The sequence below is a fragment of the Petaurus breviceps genome, unplaced genomic scaffold, assembly GCF_028583685.1.
Source record: "Petaurus breviceps papuanus isolate PSGF00001 unplaced genomic scaffold, PetGlider_PUasm1.0 91041, whole genome shotgun sequence".
Lineage (NCBI taxonomy): Eukaryota > Metazoa > Chordata > Mammalia > Diprotodontia > Petauridae > Petaurus > Petaurus breviceps.
In genome coordinates, this window is record NW_027187400.1 from 42,121,952 (window position 1) to 42,134,951 (window position 13,000).

General features: G+C 53.5%; 1 protein-coding gene across 1 annotated transcript in view; it reads right to left on the reverse strand.

Moving 5' to 3' along the window:
- The window catches only part of SIPA1L3 (signal induced proliferation associated 1 like 3), a 94,096-nt gene that overhangs the window by 28,881 nt on the left and 52,215 nt on the right, over window positions 1-13,000 (reverse strand). The window contains exons 12-13 of the mRNA XM_069078521.1: window positions 6,519-6,646; window positions 1,346-1,464 (exon numbers count right to left, since the gene is read on the reverse strand). Coding sequence (XP_068934622.1) covers window positions 1,346-1,464; window positions 6,519-6,646 — 247 coding nt within the window. The remainder of the gene's footprint in view (window positions 1-1,345; window positions 1,465-6,518; window positions 6,647-13,000) is intronic.

Genomic DNA, 13,000 nt, shown 5'->3' on the forward strand with positions numbered 1-13,000 from the left:
GGCCTGCAGCAGCACGTTTCATCTTGGCCTCCCCCTGCCCCAGGTCACACAGAGAACTGGGACTAGAACCCAGGTCTGACCCCTCAACAATGCTTCTTCATTGAAAGGCTGGTCATTGTTTTTTAAATTTTAACTGAAGTTCTCCCTGTGAGACTCCCCTGACCCATCAGTATTTCTTCCACTAAACCCCAAGGCTCGTTTCTAAAACTTGGGCCACTTGTCAGCCACAATCACAAACCCTGTCCGAGGCCCTGCTTCTATCTTAATCAATAATGCCCATGGATCCAGAGAGCAGCCCAAGGGAGGCTCCAGCTGCCCCTGAGGTGGGCGGCCCCTCCTTGCTGCCCTTCGTGGCCACGTGGCCGTAAGGGTCCAGTTCTAGTCATGACAATCCGCTCTGGCTGCTGGGGACACAAGTGGTCTGGGCTGACAGGACAAGGTGGGCCCAAGTCCCTTCGCCCCTGATCGCTCCTCCTGTGGCATCCTTCCAGTGACCCATTCACTGTCCAATGTAGCTCCCCGCAACCCCTGGTGGTCTAGACAGAACAGGGCTCACCCTGATGAGGATCCTCAGAGTACTCTTGGTTCCAGCAGCTGCAGAAGGTGCCCTCCTGGCCCCAGGGGAGCTGGGACCCCCGTACCACTGACCTGCACCAGCACAGGCAGCAGCAGTAGTGGTCTCAGGGGCTTGAGCCTTGCCCAAGGTCACACAGCCAGCCCGCCACAAGAGCCCCAAACATGGCCCACTAGACTCTATCTTGGCTGCCAGGCCCTATGTCTGAGAGAGAAGGGGCCAAGGCTCCTGGAGCCCCCAGGCACCACTTCCAGTCCATCTCTAAAGATTTGGGGCTCTGGGATATGGGTCTGTATCTCAGAAACTGAAAGTGGCCTGCATTTTGGTGAAATGAGGGGACCAGCGCAAAGACCCCCAAAGTCCACCAGGGCACCTCAGCCCCCCTCCAAAAAGAACTGCCCTTGGATGCCTGGAAGAGTCTTAGATCTGGAGCAGGAAGGGAAGGCTGTGCAGCCCAACCCCTGCATTTTACAGATGAGGAAACCAAGGCTCAGAGAGGCAAAGGGACTTGTGCCAAAGGTCACCCAGCAGAGGCCAGGTGGTCTGACTGCCTCCCAATGTGGGGCAGAGGGGGGGGTCAGCACACGCACACACACACACACACACACACACACACACACACACACATGCACACATACGCCCCCCCCCTAAGTGAATGGGGCTTCTGGCCCCCCGCCAGGTGTGTGGTCACCCCTCCGGGTGGGGTGCTGGTGACCCCCCTCCCCCCGCCAACAGCAAGAGGGCCAGGAGGGAGGGGCCGTGCTGACTCACTCTGGAATGCCTGTTGGGGGAATCTTTGCCTGCCGCATCCTGTCTGCTGATGTGTCTGCTCCCGCTGTTGGCACCCATGGCCGAGAGGCGAGACTGGGATGGCACGTGCCACAGGGGCTCTGCAGGGAAGAAGAGCCTGGGGTTAGGGGGCTGCCTGTCCTCCCTCCCTTCCCACCGCTCCTCACTTTGGCTGCTCTGCTCTGGGCCCTCGTATGCTAGAGGGAAAAACTGAGATGCTGTCCCTCACCTGGCCCGGGGAGGCCCCAGGCAGACCCCAGGCTCTTCTGTCTGAGAAGAAGAGAAACACTGGGCAGGACGTCAGAGCTGCCAGGGCACGCGGGGACCATCCTCCTCCCCAATCAATCTCAGCTAATGTGCACACACGCAGAAAACTCTAGAATTCACTGCCTTTTAAATTTAGTATTTTATGTGTCCCCTCAATTACTTGTCAAAACAATTTTTAACATTCATTTAAAAACAAATTTTGAGTTCCCAATTCTCCCTCTCTCTTCCTCCCCTCCCCACACCAAGAAGGCAATGAAACCTGTTATAGGCTATACACATGCAATCCTACACAACACCTTCATGTTAGTCATGTGAAAGAAAAGAATAAAGAAAACTGTCTTTTAAAAACACATTTTTACTGCTATCTTGTCTTGACATTGCTTCCACTTCCCAAGCCCTCCATCCCTCAAAGTGGCCCTCAGAGCCGCCCGTCCCGCGGAGGTGGCCCTCAGAACTGTCCCTTCTAAGGAAGCCAGAGGAGAGGAAAGAGAAAAAAGAAAGTTCTGCAAAGCTAAAGAACATAAAACACTCCAATGATGATTTATGTCCTTTCCGATTGGACATGGAGTGCAGGGAGGAGGGCGGGGAGCCACAGAGTGTGGGGGCTGGGGGCACCCTGGGCTAGCCCAGCCATCCCATTTTTACAGCACAGGACACAGAGACTCCGACAAGGTAAAGCATTAAACCAAGGTTATACAGGAAATCTTTTTTTTTTTTTAAACCAGACCTATGATTTTATCAGTTGGAGGAAATGAGCTCAGTGCTAAACCTTCAAGGCTACTCAGAATCTTAAGAGTTGCTTAGGGTCCTGGGAGAGCAAACGACTTGTCTGGGCTCACACAATGGCTCTGTGTTTGGGAAGAGGGAGAGGGAGAGGGAGAGGGAAAGGGAGAGGGAGAGGGAGAAAGAGAGAGGGAGAGGGAGAGAGAGAGAGAGAGAGAGAGAGAGAGAGAGAGAGAGAAAGAGAGAGAGAGAGAGAGAGAGAGAGAGAGAGAGAGAGAGAGAGGAGGAAAGAAGGGAGAGAGACAGGGGGCAGGGAGGAAGACAGCAGGCGACGCGCACACTCAGGTTCCTGACTCCAAGCCCAGTGTTCTTTTTCATTGTTAATGGTGCCTTGGGTCCCTTCTAGCTCTAATGAGTCCCATCTCTGATTTGATACCACTCCTCCATAAGAGAGAGGCAGCTGGTGGTGCAGTAGATGCCCTGAAGTCAGGAGGACCTGAGTTCAAATCTAGCCTCAGACACTTCCTAGTTGTGTGACCCTGGGGCAAGTCACTTCACCCTGCTTGCCTCAGTTCCTTATTTGTAAAATAAGGTGGAGAAGGAAATGGCAAAGTACTCCAGTATCTCTGCCAAGAAAAGCCCAAATGGGGCCATGACTCAACAACAAATTCCTAATAGAGAAGAGTCCTGAGCCTTACACGAAGCCCGGCAGGTGCCCTGCTCTTCTCCCCTGCTGACTTTCACAACTGAACCCCACGCTGGCTTCTGGCTGGTCACAGACTCGGCCAGCGTTGTGGCACTTGCCCAGGCCTGGTTGGTGCAGTGATACAAGACGGTGTTGGTACAGAGGGCTAAAGCTCATGCTTTATGGAGATGCTCTTATCATGCCCTGTGCAATAGGCAGGTGCTCTTATTAACCCCATGTGACAGGAGAAAGTCAAGCTCAGATGGATTCAGGCCTCTGCTCAGGGCCCAGAGCTGGTGAATAGCAGGGCGGGGACTCGATCGCAGGTCTCATGGATGGATGTCAAGTCCTGCCCTATTTCAAGGCCGAGATGCCGTTGTGGAGAGGAAGGCTGAAAGGTATGTAGATGGGTGCCTTCTCCATTCCCTCTCAGGGGTCTCTCTGTGGATGAGCCCCTGCCTTTGGGGGCTCCCCTAGATCAGCCTAGCACCTGATAGAACAACTCTTGGCAGCAAGAAAACCGAGGGTGATCATGCAGGAATGCTGAGGCTCAGAGAGGTTTTAATGATGGGCACTCAAGTCTCAGGCAGCACGGAGACCTGGGGCTTGGGATTCCAGGCTCTCTGCCCTGTACATCTTGGCTTTCCCAATGGGATGACCCTGCTCTTCACTGTCCTGAGAATAATCCTGAGGTCCACAGAGGTCCATCAAGCATTAGAGAAAGGACATGATGCTCTCCAAGGCTCAGAGACATGACTTCCCTCTCTGGCAGGCTAAGGACTGGCCTTTTCCCCATGGGCTTCCTCCAGGTGGACATCCTGGGCCCGAGGCTGCCTTGCTTGGCTGGCCTTGGATGCAGAAAACAGGCTTTCTGTTCTGTGGGTTCTGTGGCTCCCTTTCTTAGGGCAAAAGAAGCCCTTACAAATGAAAGCAGGTGGTTCTGCCCCTGGAGACTCCAAGCCACAACATCCTGCCTGTCAGGGCTAGGCGGAAGGAATCCACACCTTCATCCATCTCTGCTGCACGGACAAGGCTGAGAAAGGGCCAAGGCCCCTGGTGGGCAACGTGCTGGAGGAGGAGATACCAGCTTGAAGGAGCCCAGAGACAGCCAGGCAATGCCAGACCTTTTCCTCCTTGGGCTCGGTCACCCCACACAGAGAAACAGCAGCATGCAATCAGCAGCCAGGAAAGATGCTGCCGTTGGGATGTTTAGAGCAGCCCCCTCTCCCTGGTCCCCCATGGGCCTGACCTACAGGGATGGGTGGCTGGGGAAGGGGTGCTGCCAAACCCATCCCTACTCATCTCCCCCAGCAAGACTGCAGAGTCCTTTCCTCCCTGCCACCCTATGACAGAGGGACTACGAATGTCATTGCCATTTTACAGATGGGTAAACTGATGTTCAGATTGGCCAAGACAAGGCTAAAAGCAATGGCACAGGGACTCGATCCTGGGTCTTCTGACTTCTGAGAGCTAGCATCTCCACTCTGGTGCCATCTTCCCTCTTCAGAACCTGGGCAGGACAGAGGGCCCTACTCTGTGAGATGGCAATGGAGACTTTCATGAAGACCTTCTCGAAGCCCCCTCCTAAACTATTCTGGATGGCTGCCAGGGGAAGAGGGCTGAGCGGCCCTGTTGGAGCTCAACAGGGGGCAGGGCCTGGCTGAGACAATAAGAAGCGTGCCCATCAGCAGCTTCAGTGCAGTGAAGGCCAGGCAGAGTGCCCCCTGCCCATCCCAGCGAGGCACAGACCTGGACACAGAGCAGCAGAAGCCATCTCCCTCTCCCTGCCTGCCCTGCCTGACACGCTGGATGAATGAGGAGCAAACACTAAATCAAGGATGTCAGCACTGTGGGCTCGTCCTGAGCCAGGGCAGGGGCGGGTGACAGACCTCGACGCACTAGGGGAGTGCCAGAGCAAAGGCCTGGGGCGCTGTGGCCAAGGGAAGAACACTGACTGGGGCCAGGGCAGCCCTGGGCTTCTGTAATCACTGGGAAATTGCATCTTTTATCTCTCAATGGATCAGACAGACTCCTTGTGCCAGTGGGACAAGGGGGGCTCCCAGCCTGGGGCATATGAGCTTGTGTGAAAAACATTTCCCTAACTGTAGTTCATTATTCTGGGTTTCCTTGGTAAGCCAATGAATTATATTTTATGCATTTGAAGACACGATTCTGAGAGGGGTCCCCAGGCCTTCCCAGCCTGCCCATGATAGTGAAAAAGTTGAGATGCCTGACCTCTGACTTTACACTTGTGACCCTACATTCCGCCCCCACCCAGTCCCAAAGCCAGGGTGAATGAGAAGGGCCCTGTGGCTGCCATGTGCACTGATGGGAGTGTCTATATCTGAGATCAGGTACAGGCCTAAGGTCTGGGGGGGGGGGAAGGGAGACACGGCACGCACTCCAGTGGGTGGGAGGAAGGGACCCCTCACCGCCTGACCATGCAAGTATGGGGCTAGTCCACACTAAAGACCCTTTCCTTTGGGCTCATTCCGACCAGTTTCGTATTTCTAGAAGGGGCCAAAAGATGACCAAGGAGCCAGAAAACTTCAGGAGGGTGGGATGGGCAGGGTCTGGGTTCAATTCTGCCTGTGGGGTCACTTCCCCTTTCCCTCTCAGCATCTTCATCTGAGGACGATGTAAAGCACCACAAAAGATCAGGGCTCCCCACTATGACCAACAATAGCTCAGCCTTGAAGCTGGCCCTCATTAATACAAATATCCAATAGAAGGGTGGCCAGGGTCCTGGGGAGGTGAGATCCCCAGGCAGAAGACTGAGGGCCAGAGAGAGAGGCTCGGGGGTGCCTGAGACCAGCCCTGCTGACCTCATCGCCCGGTCTGCAGCTGGGCCTGTGAATGGCCCATCTCAACATTTTCACTTGCCAAAACTTGATGGTAACAAGGGGAGGGGTGGGGAGAGTCTAAGCAGTGCTCCCCCCCTCACAGAGAACCAGGCCCAGAACTCTTCTGGCCCCAAATCACCAGGGGGACAAGCACAGACAGCTCCCGCCAGCTGGCAAGGAGACAAAAACAAAGACGTCAGAGGTGGGGCCCTTCCCTCAGGAATCCAACAAGATGCAGGGAAGGAAGGAACACCAGCCCCCTAAGGCTCTGTTGGGGATGCAGCCACTCTGTCTTAGCCAAAAGACTGCCCCTGGGCATCAGAGGTGACCCCTGATCCCACTCACTGGAGGCCTGCCTGGTTCTTGCCCCCTCTCTCCTCGTTCTCTCTGTCTCTCTCTCTCTCCTCGTTCTGTCTCTCCTCATTCTCTCTGTCTCTCCTCGTTCTCTCTCTCTCTCCTCTCCTTGTTCTCTCTCTCTCCCATCCTCCCTCCCGACAGCAGCTCTTAATAAGAGAGAGCGGCAAACAGGACTGGCTGCAGTGTCCTGTTCTCATTCAGTGACCCGATACTGGGGGGAAGAGGAGGGGCACAGAATGAGGAGGGGAAGGAAGGAAGCAGGCGCCTCCCAGTGTCTTACCTGGCTTCTGCCTCTCCATGGTGCTCTCCTGGCTGGTCAGACCACTTGAGGAGGAGTCGCCACTGGACAGCCCGTCGTGGCCGTAGTGGGGCTCAAGCGGCAGCAGGGGATGCTGGGAGGCTGCATATCTGTGGAGGGAATGGAGAAGGACTGGCTGCAAGTTCAGGACACATCACTCAGGGAAGAGAAGCCTCCCACCCTGAGCAGAGGCCCCGCTCCATGTGCACGAGCAGGTTATAAATACACAGGGTGCAGACTTGGGGAGGGGGTGGAGAGCGGCTGGTGAGAGCCGATGAGTAACAAGGGAAATGGACAATTAACTCCTTGCCAGGAAGGCGAGGCTGAGCCCTGAAAGGAGCTGGTGGAAGGTGGTAGGAGGCTGAAGGTGACCGACTGTCATGGGCCCGCTGCTCTACTCCTCCTTCCCCAACCTCGCCCCTACATGTGCACATGCACACACATACACACACATGTACATGTGCACAGAGACATGCACACACACGCAGCCCCTCCTCAAGAGGACGCCCAGGGACCGATCCAAAGGTGCCTGCTGGGCCCCACCCGGGGCTTGTGAGGAAGGGGTGAGAAGTGGGGGCAGGGTGTGGGAAGAGGATCTTCCCAAACTGGGCCTGGGAAGGTAGGGGTGAGCACAGACCTCCCCTGCTGGATCAAAGGTCTGCTCTGGGCCACTCATCTGTGCTTCTCACCTGGTATCTGGTATCATCGATGCTGGGCTTATGCCTTTCCACCCCCCAGAGTGAACAAACGAAGCCTTAAGCAGCCCCATGTGCCAAGCTCCCCGCTAAGCTCTAGGGCGACAAACGCAACTACAGAGATGGTGGCTGGCCTCAGGGAGCTCCCGTTCTCCTTGGGAAGGGCCCCCCCAGAGTCCCTTGGGGCGGCAGCTAAGCAGATGGTGATTTGTTGCTGTGGAGCTGTTCAGCTGTGTCTGAGTCTCCATGACCCCATGTGGGGTTTTCTTGGTAGAGACACTGGAGGGGTTTGCCATTTCCTTCTCCAGCTCATTTGACAGATGAGGAAACTTAAGCAGGCAGGGTGACATGACTTACCCAGGGTCACACAGCTAGGAAGTGTCTGAGGACACATTTGAAGTCAGGTCCTCCTGACTCTGAGCCCAGTGCTCTGCCCATTGCCCCACCTGGCTGCCCTAATTTTAATGTCACTGGTACTTGATAAAGTCAGTTTCTGATGCTGCACCATCTGCCAGTCCAAGGAAGCTGGTGGAGGGAGCTTTCGTTCCTGGGCCTTCATTGCTGGGTCCCATCTCCCCAAGGTTTGCTCCCTTGGATATGTCTGTGGGGTCTAGGCTGGTAGCAGGGGGTATGGGCATTTTCTGAGCTCTTGGGCTTTACCTGGCCTCTGGTGGAGCGGGTGGTGGTGGCAGGGATGGCAGGCTCCCTCACTGCTCACAGAGGCACCAGGACCTGTCCCTACCCAGGCAGGACAGACCACATATTTTATTGTGAGAAGGGATTCTTAACCTGGTGTCTATAAACTCGCTCCTTTAAATAATATTTTTATTAATGTATTTCAACACAATTGGTTTCTTTTGTTTCATGCATTTAAAAACATGATTCTGAGAAGAAGTCCCAGACTGCCAAAGGGGCCAGCCAACAAATGTTAAGAACACCTGATCTAGGGAAAGGGCCTTAAAAATGGAGGCAGCTGGTGGCCCACCGGGAGTCAGAGAGACCTGAATTCAAATCCAGCCTCAGACACTTCCTAGTTGTGTGGCCCTGGGAAAGTCGCTCGTTTGAGGCAAACTTCTGCTTGCCTCAGTTTCCTGAACTGTAAAACAGGGATAAAACAGTACCAGGGTGGTTGTAAGGATTGAATGAAATAGTATTTGTAAAGCTGAGCTCAGTGCCCAGCACACACCAGGTCCTCTCCCCCTAACGTGGCACAATGATTACATCTGGTGGAGGGCAGGGACCCCCCCCCATTCATGCCACTGTAGGGGCAGGACCCCCCCACCCCTGTTCATGCCTCCCGCCCTCTGCACTGTTCTCTCTGATGGCCTTGTGCCCACTTCACCGTCCACACGTTCTCCCCCATAGAATACAAGCTGGTTGAGGGCAGCAGGATTTCATTCAGCCCCCAGGTGCTGGGCAGAGTCGCTGCTTAAAAAATGCTTATCAACTAACTGGCTGTGCCCTCAGAGCCTGGCACCACGCCTGGCATAGGTCAGCAGCTAAACAGATGCCTTCGAATTGAAGTGACATTGGTAAAATATTCAGAGACGACTGGAAAAGGCGTTAGCGGTTTGTGGATCTACAACCAGATCCCGTTAGGGTCTGTATTCAAGTCCCACCTTTGTTTTCAACTCCTGCCGGCAGGCTGCCCACTGGCAGGTCCCTAGGTCTTGGAGAGCCTTGGCTTCCTCATCCACTGAGTGGGTGGAAAGACTCTTCTATTAGCAACCATGACTGTTTTGGGGACAGCCCTCCGTGAGCCAAAAGGTACTTGGGACAACCTGGGAGCTCCTCAGGTACGAGTGCCCCCTCCTTGGGGGAACCGTCCCAGACCCCTGCAGGCAGCAGGTCACAGCGCGTCCCACTCACTAGAGAAAGCCACTCGTTGTTCCCATCAGCGCCAAGAGGGCTTTTGTGGTTACTCCAGTAATAACAATAGCTAGTACTGATAATGGGGCCTGCTACAGGCCAGACACTGCACTAAATGCCGTATGACTGTTATCTTATTTGAACATTATAACAACTCTGCCAGGTGGTGCCACTATGATTGTCATTTCACAGATGAGGAAACTGAGGCAAACAGAGGTTAAGTGACTTGCCCAAGGTCATAATACTTGTAAGTGTCTTTGATGGATCTGAACTTGCGTCTTCTTTACCCGGGCCCCTATCACCCATTGGGCCACCTCTCTGCCCGACAAAAATGGAAATGGAAAGAACACACACACACACACACGTTGCAAAGTTATGGAAAACAAGCCTGGCTCAAAAGAACAGATATGATATGAGAGGACATTCACCCTTTCCTTTGCTAGGCCACAAGGGATGTACATTGCCCATATTTTCAGACTTTCTTCAATGTATCAATCAGTTATGCTGATTTTCCCCATTTGTTCATTTTTTGTATTTAAAAAATACTATTTGTTATATAGTATGGTTCTCTAGGAGGAAGTGAAAGAAAGCTAGGGGAAACTATGGTGATAAATAAAGACTTATTTTTTTAAAAAGGCCTGGACTCCCATTAAAAGAAACCATTAATGAAACCAAAGGGCAATGGAACGATAGAAAGAATCAAACTGTCACTATCTGAAAAGATCCTTGAAGAGTCCCAGGAATGTCACAGTCCAAACCCAGAGCTTCCACATCAAAGAAGAAGTGCTGCAAACAGCCAGAGAGAAGGATTTCAAGTACCAAAGAACCTCAGTGTCTACAGTCTTGGGAGGTCATAGTCTCCAAAGTCAAAGGTATTGGCTAATGACCAAGAATAACCATAGGAGAAAAGATGGGCCTTTCATAGAATAGAGGACTTTAGATCATTTCTGATGAAAAAAAAGAGAGGTGAGAAATACAAACACAAGAGTCCAGAGAAAGCTGGAAAGGCAAACATATCTGAGTAACTGGAAGGCACTGTATGGTGATGCTGTGCTAACATTCTAATAAGGGAAGAGGAAAGACAACCTGAACATCTTCAAAGGGTACTGAGGGAGTTAAATGTGAAAAACAGAAGATGGCAGGAGGGGGCTGCACAGGAGAGGGCAAACCGATTCTGTTCTGAGGGTAGAAAGAGAAATGAAGGGAAAAGGACCGTGCCAGTGTATTAAGTAGGAAGGGAAGAAACCTATTTTTCATAACTGGGCTGGGTGAGAGGACACAAACATGAAGGAAGGGGAGGCAAGAGTGGCTACCTGATAAACCTTATTCTTTTATTTTGTTTTTTTTTTGGAGGGGGGGAGTTAGGGCAATTGGGGTTAAGTGACTTGTCCAAGGTCACATGGCCAGTTTTGTGTTAAGTGTCTGAGGCAGGATTTGAACTCAGGTCCTCCTGACTCCAGGGCTGGTGTTCTATTCACTGCGCCACCTAGCCGCCCCAAACCTTATTCTTTTCTGAAGCAGACAAAGGACAGGTGTCTTTTACATACCTTGGTGTAGAAATAGATCTAGTTTAACGGGGATACAAGCAGGGAAGGGAGGATGACACTGGGGAGGAGGGTGGTCCCAAGCAAACTTCCTAATCCTGAAGAAGGAAGGCAGCTAAAAAAAAAGCAAAGCAGAGCCAGAGCATCCAAGGGGCTGCCCTTCAGCGGGGGAGCAATAGAACACAGGGTACTAGGTAAATCTAATGGGATATGATTTTGTCCTGAAGAACAATGAAAGGGATGCTGGAGGCAGGGACCAATACAGAGCAAAGAGCGCGGAGACAAGCTCAGACAAGGACGACTGCGCTGCAGGGATGGCCGCGGCCACCCTGGCCTCCAGCGGGCCTTGTAGGAGGCACAACTCCCTGGGCATAGAGACACACCCACTTCCAGACCCCGCGGCTGGGAGGCTTTGTGAGGGTGGATGATGGCACACGCCACAATGCTCAGCAGACAAGGCCGAGGGGTTTCTGATGAGGGTTTTTCTTTCTCTCCTTTTCCTCAGTTTTTAATGGGGAGAAGATGGGGGCTTAGTGACACAAAAGAGGGGGGACATTAAAGCATGAATTTTTTTTCTTTTTACAATAGAACAGAAGAAAATTCAGACAGGGCAGTTTTCAAAAGGATCCACAGAGCTTAGACTTAACCCAGTCCCTTTGAAATGAAATAGAAACTCAGTTTCCTACACAATCTTCTGGACATTATTCTACGTATATGGAAAAGTCCAAGAGTGAACGTCCCATGGTGTGGACAGTAGAGGCCCCAGGGGCCCTGCAGGCCATGCTCCTCCAGGACCTGTTAACAAGTGTTCAGTTCTGATCAGAGCTGAGGCTCCGGACAATGGCAGCTCGACCAGGTGCACAGGGGTCAGCCCTGCTGGAGAATGTGAAGACTGTTGTCTCAGGAGAAGCACCAGAGAAAGCAGGACGGGCGAAGGAAACTGTCCCCGAAAGAACGAGTGTCTGGGTTTGCCAGAGGGTCTTGTGCCACCAGGGGAGCGATACAGACCAGACGCTAGTCTGGCCCAGTGAAACTGGAAAGGGGGGAGGGAAGGAAGAGGAAGCAGCCCTGTCCCTCAACCTGACCCCCCCTCATGAAGTAGTCCCTGGGTCTAGAGCACTGCCCGAAGGGCCACTCCTGCTCTGTTCTGCTCATGCCGGCCTGCCTGCAGTTGCCTGTATACAACATGCATCTCATCTCTCACTTCTGTGCATTTGCACAGGCTGTACCCAGCGCCCAGAATGCCAACCCTCCAAAGAATCCGTCACTAGCACAGCCCAGGCATCAGCTTCTAACGAGGCCTTTCCTGAGCCTCCAGTTGTCAACAGCCTCTCCCCTGGAAGTTACTGAGCACTGACATGGGGCTGCCTTGTCTGTGTGCACGTGTACACGACATATATCAAGGTCCTGGACGATGAGGCCATCTCACTTCTGTCCTAGGACAGCCCCGACACACTGACAGATGATGGAGACAGCATGACTGTGCTTGAGAAACGCAGACAGGAGAGAGACGAGAGCCTCCAGACCTCTCAGTCTGTCTCTGCCACCTGCCCCTGCTGCCTTTCCAGCCTCCTCACACCTGACCCCCCAGTCCTCTTTATCAAGTGATGCCAGCCTTGCGGCCTCCATCTGTCCCCCTGGCCTGGAACGCTCTCCCTCCTCTGCTCAGACTGCTGACTTCCCTGGCTTCCTCCAAGGCCCAGCTAAAACCCGGCCTCCCCCAATCACTCACCTTGTGGCCTCCCCTCTGCCGATCATCCCCAACTGACCCTGACCAGTGCTCTTCACTGCTTAGCTGTTTTCTGCCAGCACTTAACTGAGCAGGTGTTTAATTAAGTAGGTTCATTAATATGACTGACTGACAGACATGAGCCAGGTGGTACAGTGGCTAGAGTGCTGGGTCTGGTGTCAGGGAGAGCTGAGTACAAATCCATCCCCAGACACTTCCTAACTGTGTGACCTTGGGCAAGTCACTTAACCTGTTTACTCAAATGCAAAATGGGGTAACAGGAGCACCTCCCTCCTAGTGTAGCAATGAAGGTGACACAAGAGACTGTGGAAAGCCCTCTGAGCAGTACCTGGCACAAAGAGGGCGCTGTGGGGAATGCACCACACACACACATGCACACTACACATGTGTGCACACACACATAACATGCACAGGGTGTCCAGAGCTGGGGCGAGCTGCCCTCCCTCTTCTCCTCTAGCACACAGCATCTTTGAGGCAGGGCCTGTCCCAGACTTGGGAGAGGATGGCCCATGGCAGCCACATGACCATTCTAAGTGCCCCCCCCCCCCCCCCCCCCCCTCCCCCCCCCCCCGGCCCCCCCCCCCCCCCCCCCCCCCCCCCCCCCCC